Source organism: Rhipicephalus microplus, chromosome 7, assembly GCF_043290135.1.
Source record: "Rhipicephalus microplus isolate Deutch F79 chromosome 7, USDA_Rmic, whole genome shotgun sequence".
NCBI classification, from domain to species: Eukaryota; Metazoa; Arthropoda; class Arachnida; order Ixodida; family Ixodidae; genus Rhipicephalus; species Rhipicephalus microplus.
The window spans coordinates 83,524,214-83,542,754 of record NC_134706.1 but is presented as its reverse complement, the minus strand read 5'-3'; the positions used below and the strand labels follow the sequence as shown (position 1 = coordinate 83,542,754).

The following is an 18,541-nucleotide window of genomic DNA, read 5'->3' as shown; positions in this document are numbered from 1 at the left end:
CTCTGGTGATCTTATCCTTGAGCTCATAGTTGAGCATGAGCATTACATCCTGCGTGGAGAGGGACGAACTAAAGCCAATTTGGTTGATCGGTAGAATCTGGCGCTCCTCAACAAATTTTGTGACTCGATTGAGTATTTCATGTTCAGCCACCTTACCCACGCAGGACGTGAGCAAGACGGGATGAAGTGAACCTAGCGCTAACGGTTTACCCGGTTTACGGATAAGTATGGTGGTTGCCTCGCGCCATTCAGGCGGAACGTTGCCAGTCTTCCACATTCTGTTAATGTGCTCGGTGATGTTACGAGCGTCATCAATACTGAAGTTTTTCGGCCTCTGTGAACGGGACGAAAATATGTCGACGCATTCCAAGCAAGGGTGTGCCGTCAAGACAGGTTGATTTCCTCTCGGCAAAATCTGAACGAGGGCTTCGGGACTGGTTCGCGCAAAGAAAACACAGGAGCCAAGAGAGGCCATTGTGAGCTTGACTCAAGAAAGGCCATTGTGTTTGCTGCGAGCAAAGCTTTTCAGGCAAACAAGGATATTCGCAGCTAAGCCCCTGCTCCTAGCAAACAACGAGGAATGGAATGTGGGGTTGAAGGGAAGGAAAAGGCACTATCTGCTGCAGCCCTTGCGGGAGCCCGCCTCGACGACGAGGGAGTAGTTGTCTACTCCTCTTTCCCCCTTTCTCCATAGGGTTGGCTGAATGGGGTAGCATATTGCCGCATGAATTCGCGTGGTTTTTCGTGTGGAAGAGGACGAAGAGGTTGGGTTGGAGCAGTTTTTCTTTTTGTCCTAGCCTGACGAGCAGTTCTGCGGAAGGTTTCCTTGAGTGAGACAAGATTGGTGACAAGATTGGTGGAGGTGCTGGGTACGACAACTGACGACGCACCCCATGCACAAGAGCCCATCCAGGAGCCGGAACACAAGCCCTGTGCCCGTGGACACGCCAGTTCACAGAACAAGCCGCCGCCAACGAGGCCTACCACCAGAGACACCGGCACAGCTTATCCATAGAGCGACTATGACTTCGCCTCAAGGCGTCATGGAAACTCCTACGTCGTCGGCACCAATTTATTGCACTGTCCAGAACCCGCTGATGCCTAGTCCCTTTCACGGAGAGCTGTTTGAGGATGTGGACGACTGGCTGAGCGAGTTCGAACACGTCGCAGCGATCAACTACTGGGACGAAGCCGCCAAACTCCGCAACGTCTACGCGTGTTTGAAAGACGGCGCCCGAACGTGGTTCATGAACAGAAGTGATGTCTTGACATCCTGGCGCGAGTTCCAGCATCGCCTCTTGGAGACCTACCGGAGCCCCGACCGCCGCGATCGTGCTGAACGTGCATTGCATTCACGCATCCAGATGCCTAATGAGACCGTCACCATGTACGTGGAGGACATGACGCAGCTTTTCAGGCGAGCGGATCCGGCAATGCCAGAAGAAAAAAAAGCTACGCTATCTGATGCGAGGCGTGAAGGAGCAGCTTTTTGCTGGTCTAGTGCGGAGTCCTCCGAAGAGTGTAGCAGAATTCCTGACCGAAGCCACTACGATGGAGAGGGTACTTCATCAGCGGTCAGCCCTACTCAACCGGCAAGTGAATTCTGCATCACCTACTGAATTTTCCGCCAGCTTCGGGAGCAACAGCATTGAGTGGATTCGCGAAATCGTCCGCTCCGTCGTCCGCGAGGAAATCGCGAAACTACACGGGGCGAGACAGCCGGAGGTAAGCAGCATCACCAATATTATTCGGGACGAGGTCCAGCAGGTGCTTCACAGCCGTCGCCCTCAACCAACGGTTACAAATCTAGAACCACCTCCTGCGTCCACTGATGTTGGGAACCGCACATATGCCGAAGCTCTGCGCACTTCCATGCCGGTCTCAAGCCCTGCAGTCCCAATCCAGACGATGCCGCCAGTTTCAATTCAATCTGCGCATGCTGGTTTGGACATCGACGGTCGCCGTGCCCCTCCGCGGAAGTCCGATATTTGGCGTACGTCGGATAGAAGACCCCTCTGCTTCCATTGCGGTGAAGCCGGTCACATCTACCGGGAATGTCCATACCGACAACTTGGACTGCGCGGTTTCTCTATTCATTCGCCTCGTCCCCTAGTTGGTCAGAGGCCAAGAGAAATTGAGGACTACCTCGCGCAGCAACGTCTGCCTTTCCCACGGCGTCAATCGCGGTCTCCATCTCCACGACGACCCGCAGCTATTGGACCACGTCTCAGTACGATGGCACGGGGACGTTCCCCAAGCCCTCGTCGGGAAAACTGAAGGCAGCGACCTTCGGGGGCGAGGTCGCTGGGACTAAAAGTGCGGAAGACCTCCTATCGACGCTTCCACAAAACGCTGCAGACATTGAATTGACGTCTGAGTGCAGTGCGAGAGAAATGCCGGATTGTGCGTCTGAACCCAGTGGCCGAGTCTCACTCGACATTCCCGTGCTGATAGACGGTCTTCAGGTCAGCGCATTGGTGGACACAGGTGCAGATTATTCTATTATGAGCGGAAAATTGGCAACCAGTCTTAAGAAAGTGATGACACCTTGGAATGGGACGCGTATTCGCACTGCTGGAGGCCACGTTATTACTCCATTGGGTCGCTGTACCGCAAGAGTGGAAATACGCGAGTCAACGTTTGTGGTAACCTGCCTCGTACTACGCGACTGTTCTCGTCAGCTCATCCTTGGAATGGACTTCCTTCGAGAGAATGGCGCGATCATAAATCTCCGCGAGCGAATGGTGACTTTCTCGACGCAACTTGCAACCGATCGAGGCGCTGATAGCTGTCGTAGACCTGCGCTGCGTGTTGCCGACGAAAGCGTGACGTTGCCTCCCCGAGCGACTGCTTTCGTAGAAGTCACCTGTGAAGACCTCCAAGACGGTGACGTGGTCGCCGAGAGCAACGTATCCCTTTTACTGCTTCAAGGTGTGTGTGCAGTGCGAAGCATTCTGCGTGTGCGTGACGGACGGTCGCAGATACTCGTCACAAATTTTAACTTCGAGCACCGACATCTTTTCCGCGGCACCACCGTGGCCTTCGGAGACCGTGTAGCGGATGTCACCGAGTGCTTCGCATCCGAGGAAATGGTTGATGGAGATAAGTTTCTGGACCACATCGACGTCAGTTCGAAGCTTTCGGACGAGAAGAGGGCCGCACTGCATACCCTGCTGAAGGAATTTAAATCTTGCTTCGCCTCTTCATCTAGAGTCGGTCAAACACCCCTCATAAAGCACCGAATTATTACCGACGATGATGTTCGCCCAATCCGCCAGCAACCTTACCGTGTTTCGGCTAAAGAACGCGAGACTATACAGACGCAGGTAAAGGAGATGCTTGACGACGGGGTGATACAACCGTCGAGCAGCCCGTGGTCCTCGCCAGTCGTTCTAGTAAAGAAGAAAGACGGAACGCTGCGATTCTGTGTTGACTACAGGAAACTCAATAGCGTCACCAAAAAAGACGTCTACCCGCTTCCACGGGTTGATGATTCTCTCGACAGGCTACGACACGCGAAGTATTTTTCATCGATAGATTTGAAGAGCGGCTATTGGCAGATAGAGGTCGATGAGCGAGACAGAGAGAAGACAGCGTTTGTAACTCCCGATGGGCTTTATGAATTCAGAGTTCTTCCTTTCGGCCTCTGTTCGGCTCCCGCAACATTCCAGCGAATGATGGATACCGTCCTCGCTGGCTTGAAGTGGCAAAGCTGCCTTGTATACCTTGATGATGTGGTCATCTTTGCCGAGAGTTTCGAAGAACATCTGAAGCGTCTAAGAATGGTTCTGGAAGCTATTCGTTCGGCCGAACTCACGCTAAAACCCCAGAAGTGCCATTTCGGCTACGATGAGCTGAAATTTCTGGGACATGTTGTGAGTGCGGATGGAGTGCGGCCTGACCCAGAAAAAACTGCAGCAGTCGCCACCTTTCCTGTGCCGTCAGACAAAAAAGCGGTACGGCGTTTTCTCGGCTTGTGTGCTTATTATCGCCGATTCATTACCAACTTCTCGACGATAGCCGAACCGCTCACGCGACTCACCCGAGATGATGTACCGTTTGCCTGGACTACAGAGCAAGAAGCAGCTTTCACAGAGTTACGGCAGCGAATGCAAGAGGCACCTGTTCTTGCGCATTTTGATGAGGACGCTGATACCGAAGTTCACACGGATGCAAGCAACGTCGGACTTGGCGCTGTCCTTGTACAACGGCACAACGGCGTAGAACATGTCATAGCTTACGCCAGTCGTACTCTCTCTCGAGCCGAGGCCAACTACTCCACTTCAGAGAAGGAATGCCTCGCAGTCGTGTGGGCAACGGCAAAGTTTCGACCTTACCTCTACGGCCGTCCCTTCAAGGTGGTGACCGATCACCATTCGCTGTGTTGGCTGGCCAATCTCCGTGACCCGTCTGGTCGTCTCGCTCGGTGGAGTTTGCGCTTGCAAGAGTTTGACATCATGATTGTGTATAGGTCTGGGCGCAAGCACGAAGATGCCGACGCACTTTCTCGAGCACCCGTGGGACATCCTGATATGGACTCGGAATATGCTGATGGTTTTCTCGGAGCCCTCAGTGATTCTGACTTTATGTCTAGACAGAGAGCCGATCAGGAATTGCGCCCTATTATTGATTCCTTAGAAGGCCGAAATTCTCACACTCCTCGGCGCATCGCTCGCGAATTGTCATCCTTTTGTCTAAGGAGGGGCATTCTTTACAAGAAAAATGCTCGAGGTAGCAACAAAGCCTTCCTCCTCGTTGTACCAGCCGACATGCGGGATGACATCCTCCTCGCGTGCCATGACGAGCCCACGTCGGGACACTTGGGCTACTCGCGGACTCTCGCCAGAGTGCGCCAGCAGTACTATTGGCCACGACTTTCGACCAGTGTACACCGCTACGTGCAAGGCTGCCGCGAGTGCCAGCGTCGCAAGACGCCACCCGTGAAACCTGCGGGCCTTCTCCACCCTATTACACCACCACGGACACCTTTCGACCTCGTGGGAATGGACCTTCTAGGACCCTTCCCTTTGTCGGCCACTGGTAACAAATGGATTATAGTGGCAACCGATTACTTGACCCGGTATGCTGAGACAAAGGCATTACCCCGCGGCACGGCGTCTGAAGTGGCGAAGTTCTTCGTGCAGCACATCGTCCTCCGGCACGGCGCGCCGTCATGTGTGATTACGGATAGAGGAACATCATTTACGGCACAAATGCTAGAGGACATTTTCAGACTGAGCTGCACGAGTCACCGAAAAACAGCGGCTTACCACCCACAAAGTAATGGACTGACGGAAAGGCTCAACAAGACCATAGCGGACATGCTGTCAATGTACGTGGACGTGCAGCACAAAACCTGGGACGATATCCTCCCATACGTCACGTTCGCATACAATACGGCAATGCAGGAAACAACCCGATTTTCACCTTTCCACCTTGTTTATGGACGCAACGTACAAACGATGCTTGACGCTATGCTGCCGTACGATAATAGCGATGCTCTTTCTCCAGAAGCCGAGCAATACACGCAGTACGCCGAAGAGGCTCGTCAACTGGCTCGCGTGAACATCGGTCACCAACAAGACGCAGATGCACGACGTTACAACCTTCGCCGTCGAAACGTCGCATACCACCCGGGTGAACGAGTGTGGGTGTGGACTCCTGTCCGACGACCAGGCTTGTCTGAAAAGCTTCTGAGCCGTTATTTCGGACCATACAAGGTTATCCGACGTGTGAGTGACCTTACATACGAAGTACTTCCGGACGGCACAGTGTCGTCACGTCGACAACATCGGCCCGAAACTGTGCATGTCGTACGACTCAAGCCGTACTACACACAATAGTCTCTGTGCTTGCGAGTTACTTCGCAAACGTGACAGTGATCTCATGTGGTGTTTTTTTTTTTTTCTTGACTCTTCCACTGGTGCTGTTGTGTTCGCGCATGGTCCAAGTGCTTGTGCGCCCTCTTTGTTTTCCCTGGCACTCACTTTGTCATTCTCTGCGTCAACGCGTGTTCTAATTATGGGTTTTTTTTTTCTTCTTCTTTTTATTTAGAAGCATCGAGTCGATGCTTTTTAAAAGGGGGGACTAATGCCGCATGAATTCGCGTGGTTTTTCGTGTGGAAGAGGACGAAGAGGTTGGGTTGGAGCAGTTTTTCTTTTTGTCCTAGCCTGACGAGCAGTTCTGCGGAAGGTTTCCTTGAGTGAGACAAGATTGGTGACAATATTTTGACGATATGCTGGCCCATCACTACATTGTCGTACCCAAACAGTCAGGCAAGTTTGACACGTGTACTGGCAACCGCTTTTTCGAACCTCACCCAACTGCCACAAGAATCTTGTAAACCAAGATCATCAGATGTGCGAGAAACTTAGTGACGTGTGCGAAAACGTTGGTGCAGTGCGTTTATGACCATATTTGCGCATCGTGTAGACTGTGCCCTCTCCACATGCATTGTGGGGTGTCTTTCCCCTCCTTCGTGGGTGGAGCACCTAGACCATGGAGCGCCCTATTGGCGGAAGCCGCGGCCAATGCGCCCAGGGTTGGCAACAAGGCGCTATATAAGCCGAAGACTGTTTGTATATTTAATGTTCTACAGTTCAACAGTTCTCATGTACAGTTCTTGACTTCTTGTTCTCCTTTCGAATTCTCAGTTCCTAATCATGTAAATAAATTGTTGACGTTATTACGAGCGCCTCATCTGACTTGTTCGACGATGAGTCCTAGAATGGAGGCCCGCTACCAAACTGAGACCCGCGGGACCTGGAGTCGCAACAGCGCAAAAAACACGCGTGAAATTCTTCGAGGGTCGCTGCACGGTAACTGGCAAGCCGATACCATCTCGCCACCGTGTCAGTCAGTGCAGCTGAAACAACACGTTCGAGCACCACCTGATCATCCAAACCCATTACTCTCTGATAACGGGACAGAGAGTCGAGGTAATCTCGGGCGGTGAGCAGATCACCGTATCGACGGTAGGTTGGCACATGTAACATAACAGCGGGGTGACCACTTTTCGGACCAGCTGAAAGCGTTTGCACAGCTCCCGAGAGTGCTTGGATCATCTGCTTGGCGTTTTGCAGCAACGTCTGCGTCGTCACACCAGCTTCGCAGAAATTACCGTTCGTGCGTTAGCGGCGCGGTCAAGCAAAGCTGAGCAGTCGCCCAGCTCGATCAGTGGGGCGGTTTCAAACGAACCACCGCCCTGCGCGTTAATCCCAAAGCAAAACAGGCTCCTTGTGAAATTTGCCTGCCGTCGAATATAACGCGCACTTGTTGCGGGTGACGTTGACAATCCTGGCGCCTGCTCAGCGTGCGTTCGAAGTGTAGGTTGCATGGCTGACGGCGGAAAAAAGTTGGCATGGGCCAAAGCCTGCGCCTTATCAATTCCGCAGAGGACCGACTGCGAGCGCTGCGCCGATGAACTGCCACGCACGCCGAAGGGCACATTAGCAGCCTTGTGCGTGGCGCTTGTGCGTAGCGTTCGGGTAGGGCAAAAGGCCCATTCCAAAACGACGCACCATCTCCAAAGGGAGCGGATAGGCGCCTCGTGTCTTCACCGCAATAGGGGGTGGCGACATGGACATGTGCTGAAAGGTTCTCGTCAATAGTGGCAACGGCCTCTTTGAGCAACGAGACATCCGCTAAAAAGGACAGCGGACAAAAATCACGTGAAGCAGACATGTCGCGACGAGCCCGAATCACGCAGGCGAACTGCCTCGCTAAGAGGAGTCAAAAGTTCAGAGCTTTTGATACTGCGGTGGGCGCCAGTGTAATGCGCACGTATCCCGAAGGATTACGGCCACTAGCGTGGGTTCAGTCTTAGCGAGCCGCAGGACACGCCTAACCATCACCGTGGCAAGAACACGGTCCTGCTCATGGTTGCAACACTTTATTTTCTACGGCAACATCAAAATGCTGTACAGGGCCTGTTGCAAAGGGCGGTGGGAAAGCAAATGGGCTTATCCACGCCATGGGCGAGAAGTACTACATAGGGTAGCTGCGAGCACGTCTCCGTGGTAAAAGTGATTCCCGGAGATACCGGAACAAGTGCCCGGTTGCTCGAGCGAGGGCAAATGCGCTCGCGTTGGCTTCGGATAAATACGGGTCGGCGCAGTTTTACCACGCACTAGGACACTGCACCGCTCTTCGGCCTAACGTTCGCAAGGAGTAACAAAAGGTGAGCATTCGCCGTAGGCGCAAAGCACCGTTGGCGAAGTCCAACGAGCCCTAAACAATAGGAGTCGACGGACGTAAAAGAGATGCCTGCTCACCCTCAGTCGTCCCGGAGAGATCTGACTCGCCGACGCGCGCGCGCGAAACGTCCGGACTCCGTGTACGGCGCCACAGCCGATATCCGCTACCGGGTGAGAGGGGTTAATACGTCCCTCCCCACTCCCCCATGAAATATTGCTGTAATCATGCGTGGTACCAGCGTACATGGCCGTCGGGCGTCAAAACATGGAATTATCATTGTGACTTCATAGTTTAAAGACAGTCATCCTCTACAAAAGGCACACACGCTACTGCATCCTCAAGGCAATGCGCATTGAGTGCACAGCAAGTTAAAAAGAATTTCAAAAAATAAATGTTTTAACAATGCCCTGGGAACGTAATATAGAAGCTGAAGAGTCCCCCAAAATTGGGGGACCCTTATACTGCGTCTTTAAAAGTTGAACGCGATAGCGATGTCCTGTTCCTAGGGTGTTTGAACGCAATAGGAACATGTTTACATCGTCAGCGCTTGCTGTAGGCTCGCGCACAACTGCACATCACAACTAAATTTCCACCCTTGAGTGGTTTAACCATTATATATGCAATAATGCATAGAAAGGAAGAAGAAAATATAATTTTAATTTCAGAAAATAAGTAATTCCAAAGTCACACCTGCCGCATAATATCATCTGCGTTTTTTACTAATCTATTTTCAATTCAAATTGTCAAAATGGTTGATTAGTCTAATTCGTGATTCATGTTAGTTTGAAGTAAGGGTGCAGTACGTAGATATGAACAGGATAGATAGGAACAAACGCTTAATACCAACTGAAAGCATGTTCGGAAATTTTTAAAATATATATACTGACAGATGAAACATTTCATTAGCTCATTCGACAAGTCCAAATTGCAAAAATTAGCAAAATTGATAAAATATTTCATCTGTCTAGCAATATTTCACGGCTTCTGGATTAAAAGTTCCTTTTGGTAAAAAGCGTTTGTCCCTGCTTATCATGTCTTCGTCTACGTATCGCGCATTTATTTCAAACTATTTTCAATGCTTGCAATTTGTTGCAATGTTACTTTTTCACCTTAAAACAGACAATATTTAATGCAATATTAAACATTTGGCAGATTCCACGTACCCGGGAATTGACGGTATGTGAAGCATGTGGAGGAAAGGTGGCCGTGTTGGAATTTTTTTATTGAGTGACAGGTCATGAAATGACGCCAAATATACGCAAAAATGTTGCACGCACAGACACATGTTGAAGAGTTGCAGATGTTTATATAACCAGTTGTTTGCACTTGCGTAACGATGTGGACTGGAACATGTGTATCAGCAACACCAGAAGCTGATATGAAGCGCTGATGCTCGTGAGGATGCTGGCCCTGCACACTGCTACATTCAGCGCATGGCAACTAACCGCAGTTGACGTTAACCCGACGTGACGGCTGTATCAAAGCAGTACATCTGTAATGGTTATGAAATTGGGTTGGCTGCACTGCAACCACTATTGATTTTCATGAAGTGTAGCGTCCATTTGAAAAGTAGTGCCGATACTTGGCGTAGCTCTGCCGTAAAATGCTTCAGTACCACGCAGAATGCTTGGGTTGAATTTCAGCTGGGACCCTGCCATTTATCCTTTGCATTCTTCCGGTCGATGTTACTTATGTTGGGTATATCTTAGGACTCGTGCGTTAAAATTGCCCGTGTGTGTTCTCGTAGTTCGTACTTAGATACAATGTGTCAGTCACCGGTGAAACATAACCGCATACTAACGCCGCATACTCGCCCTTGGGTATGTGCCACTGTCAGGCGGGAAGTGTTTGACAACGTCAACGTACGCGACGAGATGTTGACATTGTTCATGGGTTGACCAGCACGTCAACAAACGTAAGCGGCTAGATAAATAGATAGATATATAGATAGATAGATGCAATCAAAGTCACTGAAGATCGCCAAAAAACGTTTCTTGAGAGTGCTGGAATCTTGAGAGTGGGTTCTTGAGTGGGTTTTTGAGAGTGCTGTGTTCTTTAGAGTGCGCAATGTACTACACAACGACGCCGTACATGATAGCGCGTACGGGTGCCGACGACGGTGCCTGCAACCACCTGCAGCCCCCCCACTTCTGTCTTGACTAGCTTCGTTCAGCTCACCACGCTACGAAGTCATCGTACCAAATCATGAAGCCATCACTTTTATTCAAGAGCTGTACTCGCTCAGAACTTTAGTATGGTAGCGTAGTTGGGCCATGGACATTTTGCTTACGACTGAGTGCTACGGTTTAACTTCACATAAAGCTTCACACTTAGCTCTGCGCTTACAGTTTCTTTCTATTTTTGTTCCTCGAACGTTGAAAATATATACTTTTTTTCCTTCTTGTAGGAGTTTGGTCGAATGCTTGCCCATCTGATGTCGCAAAACATCCTGACGAACCTCCTTAGTAACCATCACACCAAAATTTTAGATGAGAATCAACTCTTTGACTTACGTGTGTAGCGCCTTATGAACTATCGTGAGCAATATAAGATCGAACACGCGAGCGCATGGCGAATAGCCCCGAACCTTACATCTGCTTGTTCATAACGGCTGCTTTCAGGAACGAAGTGGAAACGGCGGCAGACTTCCACCTGTTGTTAACACTCCCGCTGCGATATTGTTGCTTCAAAATGCTGTTGATAAACCTTTGCATCGGCTGAGGATGTCCGGTCTGGCAATCAACGCATTCCTCCTCCCTGGCATGTGGGCGGCGGCCTGGTGTGTGTGTGTGTTGACGCTGGCATGCAGTGGCATATCAACACTTTCGCGAGTGTGTAAGCATCATGGAAGATACAACTTATTTGACGTACTTGCACCTTCATGTAATTTTTCATAAACAAAGCACTTGTTGAAACGCGTAACAAAATGACAGTCAGTTTTAAGCAGCATGCACTGGGACAACACATATATGTTTGTCATGCATGTAATGATAATACACGTGATGATTTTTGTGCATTATGGCTACCTTATAACTTTCCGCATGAATACAATTAAGTTGATGGCGGCCTCCTCAACAGTAAACATTTTATCATTCAATGAAATTTTTAAATGACTAAAGACAGCTCACCAAGAATTCAGTTTTAAATGTGAAGCAATCCTTGAGAAACCTAAGGTATGCTGAGTATTTTCATCTACTTAGCGTCCCACAGAGTTTGAGTCCACTACTTTATTTGTGGCCACTTTGCAAGCATGCCGCCGTCACTTAGAGTTGACATAAGCAAGGCTTATAAGATATATTGGTGACTAAAGCGCTAATCTTTCTTGGCGCTTACAGTAGGGCAAAACTAAACTATTTAGAAAGATTAGTCGAAATCATGTGCTCACAGCAGTTTCAACAAAGCAGCGGTGATGGTAATGCTTTTTGATGAAAGAAAATGATTTTCGCGAAGCAGCAAATGTTTTGACCGGTCCATGAAAAGTTGGTTCGTTCCCATTTTCCACTACATCGGCCAGTCGCAGCAGAATAAAGGCATGAAGGAGTAATGTAGTACTATTCAGCGCCAGTCTGCTCCGCAGCGCTGCAGCACAGGGTGAAGAGCGTCTTAAAGAGCCTTCAAGAAAATCGTCGCTGCTGAAATTTTGGAAAATTATCACTATATTGTAATCTTTCTCGTAATATTTTCGTTTCCTCGTAACGAAAAAAATTGAATGATTACACTGAAGAAAAACTTCAGCTTGGTTGTTTTATTAAGCATACAGCCGACAGTGACCACTTTGTAAAGTGGCGGGGAGCAACTTTTCTCAGTGGAGTAACTTGCGCCACCTTGCCCCCCCCCCCTCCGGGCGTATACGTCTATGTTGGCATGTGTGGCGTTATCGAGTAATTTGCCGTGTATTAGGCCAACCTGCGGATTTTGTTTTTCTTCATTGATATGGCGGCCAAGAATTGATCATCAGGGAACCGATGCGCTGTTTTTGAGGGCAACAACACATCCAGAAAAAAAAAACTGCTGTCGGAAGAAAGAGGCCGTGTGCATCACCAGACGTGGTGTTTTTGTGACTGTAGACTCTTCAAGTTGCATCATTTTCCCGTTGACGAGAAGCAGCGGCTTCTATGACTTGCAAATATAAACAGGAAAAACTTTGTACCTTCCACAAGTACTCGGGTATGTTCAGAGCACTTCTTTTCAGGTGAACGAACCGCAACGACTTCGATACCGATGCTCAACCTCGGATAAGAACAGAAGGTAGGCATCTTACAGCTATTCCGTTGATTACAATATTTCCCCGATAAGCAGCCCCACGTAACATTTCTGTCTATCACAGGTCAAAGTACCGCGGCACCGATAGTCCCTCAAACATCGCGATAAGAAAAAGAAAATAAAAAGAGGACGCGCAGGCACGTCAGCGTCGTTTCATGTACGAGCTGTATGCAAGTGCACACGTGTAAAAACCAACGAGCAAGTAGGACATGGTCACTCCTTCATAGTTGAGGAACAATTGAGACACCAGTTAGCTCACAGTTTAGAAAAACCATCAGTACCACAGAATAAAGACGAACCACTACATTCCGACGCACGGCTTCATGAAAGTGGTAGCCGATTTGACGTCGTGCTGTAAAGAATTCTTGTTAGAGAGCGGATGACTACAGCTCAAGAAATATATTTACTATGCTCTCGAAGTGTTGCTGCTCATTCTGGAAAAGAAAGACCTGAAAACCCCGTGCTTTCTGCTAGCAGAAAATTGGTGCTGTGAATATACTGCAACAGAGGGGGAATCGTTCGTGGCACTTTATAATAAAACAATTGACCCTAAACGACTTGAACTTTGTCATAACGTCTCATGGATTCATTTTCTAAAGAACCCGCGTCACTTCAGTCGAAATTAATTGTGTAAAAACTAAAAAAGGAATGATAAAACCGCAGCCGCACGCTTTCCGCCTATGCTAACAGCAAGCTTCCCGCATTCCAGATGGGTTGCCGGACCAAAAAAGGGCCGCCCGCTAGCAAGATAAGATGGTGGCGCCCACGAAAAAAACGTCTACAGAGAGAACAAGCTCAAGTTTTTGCAGCGCCATTCACCAACGGAGCGGAGAAAGAGCAAAGCTCCCTGAGCTTGGACGGGCCGCGCTTGCTTGCTTTCCCACTGCGCACACGAAAACGTGTTCTTTAGAGGATTTATCTCGCATTTGCACGCTATGGGCAGCGCTCCTTCGTCATCTAGAAAGCAGGCACGCACTACAGCTGCATTGAGATCTGCTACTAAAGTTTAAATATGACGAAGACCTGAAAACTGCCCGTCAAATCCTGCCGTTTCCAATGAAAGTGGTGCGAGAAGCAAATGTGTCAAGAGTGGATTACGACAGTTCACCGATACTCCACGCTCTCGTTACATTGAAAATATTTATGTCACACGCAGTATTTCAAACTATTAATTAACTGAAAGCAGCGCGATGACCGCTCTCATAATAAATAAAAGCGTGTTTGTAAACTAAAAAAACAGCAAATAAACAACAACTGTACATTTCGCGATTGGGCTCTTGCTTTCCGAGACAACCATTGGAATTGCGAAAGCGCTGGAGATTGCTAGTTTAATACACTGAAAATGCCGTACTGCGAGTCTTGCAAGTGTTTTATTCAGCTGGTGTCTGTATACTTCTCGTCGCCGCTCATTGTAAACAGATTTGTGCTGCGTGTTGACGCAGAGCGTTTATACCGACAGGTCCTGCAAGCAACAGCCACCGGTAAGTTAGCATGATTAGGTGTTGTGGTGCTAGAATCGAAGTCATTAGTTGGATTCCCGCAAACGCCTGCTGCATTTATACGAGAGCAAAACGCAGTAATAGTGCACTCAGATTTTGGTGCAACAATGACAGACAGGGCATGTTGGTGTTGCATATGTCAAGCGTAGTGGTGTGACGCACAATGTAAGCAGAAGTGACACTCGATGCGTGTGCACTCTCTGTCCGTTGTCATCGCACCGTATGCACTTCAAACAGATTTAGGTGCACGTTAAATAAATCTCAGGTTGCATCAATAAACCTGGGGTCTCAAACCACGACGTTCTTTCTAATGTTATCATGGTCTTGGCACGTGAAATATTATATGCTTGCATCCACCTGAGACGTGGGCGATATGATCTGCTGCTATCAAAATGAGTTAAAAAAATAGAAACAAGGTGGCTCTCATTCATGCCGTTTCACAGCAGCGAATATACGGGAGTACAAACAGCCAGCGGAAGAGCGTCCTCCTTTTCCCCTTCTGTTTCGGCAGCGGCACCCATGTATCACGTTATCGCGGTTTCCCGGAACACTTCAGGTTAAGTTATCCCGGAACACTCTCTTGTGTTCGAGCTCATATTGCTCCCATAGTACGTGCGTCCGTATGAACGCGTTCCCTTGTCGCAAGTGTTGAAGCGGTGCGAAGTAGGACTAGCCACCGCTGTGCGTTGACGTCATGCTTCCCTCGTAGTGCTCGCTGACGTCACTCTCTCTCTCTCTCACCTCCCGTGCTCTTGCCGACCCACCTTTAGATGCCGCCTCATCTAAAGCCTCTTGGCTTTACCCTCATACATTCGCCCGCGACATCTGCCACTATCGCCACTCACTCCGCTACCACGATACCTGCTCGTTCCACCGCCGAATCGTCGGTTCACGTGCAATGAACCTGACGCGCTCCTACCGTACGCGTCGGGACATGTCCGTACGTGTCACAAGACATACGCCAGCCATCGCTTCAAGCGAATCTTCCAGCACTCACCGCAGCACCAGCGTTAGTGCCGTTCAATTCGTGACGACGTTCAATCCGTGCCCAACACTGCTGCGTTGCATCTTATCTGTGTTTTTTCCTTTGGAAAGATGGTGTGAATTTGGAAAGCACATTTGGAAACAAATGACTACTACTATAAAACCAGACACAGAGAGCATTGAAAAGTTGTCACGCCCCATTTGAATACTGGTATAGAGCGCTTATGTGATTCTTTAACATCGTAGTTAAACTATTTTAGTTAATCGATTTTGATTTATTTTGTTGTTCCTCACCTGCACTTATATCTAAGTTTGTATAGGAAAACTAATTTAATTGATCCTGGTGTTGTATTCTTGTTTTTTTTGCAGGCTACAGTATAGTTTTATTCTGCACTAATCGTATGCTTTCATGTTTTCGTTTGTGAACTGTTTTTATTTCGCTGCTGCTCACATGACTTGAGTATTTTGGGCTACGGACTAGTCAAGCCACCTTTCAGCCGCTTTTTTTTTGTAGTCCTCCATTTGTAAGTTTGTACAGGGTGGAAATAAAATTTGATTTGATTTGATTTGAATATAATGATTCACTCTGGGCATGGTCTCTGCAAAACCAAAGTAAAAATACCTTTCGCAAGGTAAGTTTACTGGGGTTACAAGCACTTATCTTCAGCTAATTTTGGAAACCTGTTTTTCGCCATTTTGTCAAATTGAAACGGTCCTTGTATGCCGAAAAAGTGCTGCCACTTCAAATATTGTGACAAATTCTGTGCCGCTAATACTCTCATGAGGATGACTCTTTCATATTTATTTAGACAACTAGATTTCGATTGAGCACCATAAATTGTCCGACAGGCATGAAATGACTCATGGAGAGAGCGAGATGAAACGTTATGCAGAATGCCTTGTCATTGTGCTGTTGATTCGTTCAACGAATTGCATTTATTCGCTTAGTTTAGCAGTACTGTGCATGGTAGCGCAAAACCATAAAAATGTTTTTTTGCCCATATGGCATCGCTCTATCACGTTTACCTTCGTTGGGGAGGCCTTGTAATTAGCGTTAGCATAAGCTTTATGCAAGGCAGACAACCTTACAATAAAAACATTGCAGCAAAAAAAATTCCTTTATCTGCAATATGAAAAGACCCCCCTATACACGTATACGAATCGTTCAAAATGAAATACAGTTAGGAATGGCCTCAAACCCTATTTAATACGCCCGGGGTCTGTACGCAGCGAATGACACCTCAAACTGCCGACGTTGAACAGATGAATCTCGCGAATGTAGTGCTGACGCAGATTTCAACCTATATTTTTACACTGAAAATAGTCTCTAGTAATTATAGTTACGCCAAATGATGTTGAGCTGGGGTGACGTGCCTCACTAAGGACCGCGATATTCCGCGATCATTGCAAGGGGTCAGCGACCAGTTCCAAGTAGTTGGCCTTAACCATCGACAATGGCATCTTGCTATTTTATATGTGTTCGTTGACACAAGCGAATAGCTATTTCTCTGAAAAAGACCGTGTTAAAGTCAGCCAGAAATGTTACCTTTCTATTTGTGTGGATCCAGAGGGAACTTGTAAGACAGACTCAGGCTTCATATAGAAACGAACATGTAATATTGGAGTACCTTGCCTTGTTAGTGCCCCACGCCTCATGGTTATCCTTAAGCAATTTGATTCAGCGCTGGTAGGCACATGTTCATTTACAAGAAAAGCACCTGAATCTGAAAAATAAACAGACTCTGGGCCCATAATACAAGACAAAAAAGTTTGTAAAAGCGTTAGAAAGTGCGCATTGCAATCAAGTATGTGTCCACATTTTGACAATAATTTTACTCCATTCCACTCGAAGTCAATGTAAAGAACATTTTCTTCATCCTAGGAACTAATTTTAGCCGTGATGTGCACGACCAGCAGACCTTTCAAAGTGAAAGAAGCGAAAATAATGTACTTTTTAAATACCAACTGTTATGTGAACTATTATGTCGCCTAATTAAACTACGTTTTTCAGTATGCTATCTTTATCTAAACTCACTATCAAGATTTTATGGGCGGAGCATCGCCAGAATGCTTAACGGCACCTACGGTTCTCGTGTTTGATAGCAAGTCTGCTTGCTTCCGTCATCAGTTGCTTCGCAAACAATGAACATTAAAGTGAACGGCAGTATTGCATTTTATATGCCTCCTGGCGGCTAAGTCTGCTCATATGCGCAAGTGTAAAACTTACGCGAATTTCAGGCTCGAACAAAAAATGATAGAAAATAGAAATAATAGGTATTCACCTTGTTGCGTCCTCGCAGAAAGCCCCCTTCGTAGTTATAAAAAATACATTTAGATTGAAAGAGGAAAGAGGCTGCGTGCAAGGATTCAGACAGAACTTGTAGTACACGCAAGCAAAGCTGAAGGCATATGCAGAGATTCTATCGTCGCAAATACGCATTAAAGGGGCCCTTCGACACTTTCAAAAATTCATTGTTTCACATGCTTTACTTGCGGGTAGCGTAGACTAAAGACTAGTGCAGAAAGAACGATAGCGATTGGGAGACGCTGTTCAAAGTTATTCAGCCTAGAATGTTCACAATACAATATAATGGACGGCTAGGCTCAAGTCGATTTTCACGGGATCACCAGACCCTGTTTGCCACTCTGTGATGTTGGATGGCTGCCTAATAAAATTACCTGAAACCTCTTACGTGCAGGAAGCTTGTACGCTATGTTTTCTTATTTCTAACGTATTGAGGACGCTGTTGTGGTGGAAACAACTGAGGGCTGCTTGAAGGGTGAACTGCACGTGTGAAACGATGCAGCTCGCAAACGCGCCTATAATGTTTCGTAGATCTATTCACATTTCTTGTTGGAACGGTGTCTACATAATAATGCTTGTACGTTTTTTCTTCTTTTCAGTTTCTTCAGAAAACGAGGCTTTCAGCAGCCTCGGTGCAAAGTTCCTGAAAAAAAATTGACAGACCCCACGCACAGTGGGAGTTGTTGATATACGAAGCCCTAATGAGAAATGTTGATATGTCACTTTAAAATCAGCAGAACTATACGAGGTGGAAGTAAATGATGTCGTACATAATTTCTGTGTCATTATTATCATGTTTCATGTCTCGTTCACCTTCGTCATCTATTTACGTCACCTGATATCAATTTTAGTATATGTATAGCTAGCGAAATGGCCGCGAGCACGCTACCAGCGTGGTATGTTGTCATGTTCTTTCGTGACACGTGGGTCAGGATTATCATGTTGGCACCAGTCATATTTTTGATCATCCGTGGACGTCACGTAACAGCAAATTTAGTATATGTGAAGCTAGCGAGACAGCCACGAGCACATCAAAAAGGCCCAGTCTACTGCAATGTAGCTGTTGACGCACGCGCACGCTGGGCCCAGCGACCCTACGGTAGCGAAATGGGAGCTCTATTATAGTCTGACGCCCGGCGCGACCAGAATTCGTCGGCGCGGCCCGACGGCAACCGGCGCAAAATGCGACATGCTGCATTTCGCATATATTATGCGTTATTCAGACAACACTGCGTCTCCCTCTTTTCGTGACGGAGGGACGCCGGACGCGCTGAAACGCGCATGCGTCAAAGC

The 18,541-nt window shown here is 47.8% G+C and overlaps 1 protein-coding gene across 8 annotated transcripts in view; it reads left to right on the top strand.

The window, feature by feature from the left end:
- The window catches only part of LOC119180070 (uncharacterized), a 103,081-nt gene extending 85,069 nt beyond the window's left edge, over nt 1–18,012 (top strand). For 4 of the 8 annotated variants that reach the window (XR_012884959.1, XM_075869363.1, XM_075869359.1 and 1 more), the window contains one exon: nt 17,848–18,012. Coding sequence is in view for 4 of the 8 variants with exons in the window: in XM_075869363.1 (XP_075725478.1) it covers nt 17,848–17,906 (59 nt within the window). In the remaining 4 variants the exon portion in view is untranslated. Of the gene's footprint in view, nt 1–10,818; nt 10,965–17,847 lie in introns of those variants that run through there. The other 4 variants (XR_012884960.1, XM_075869360.1, XM_075869369.1 and 1 more) reach the window with 4 other exon arrangements.
- Nucleotides 18,013–18,541: the final 529 nt, after the last annotated feature.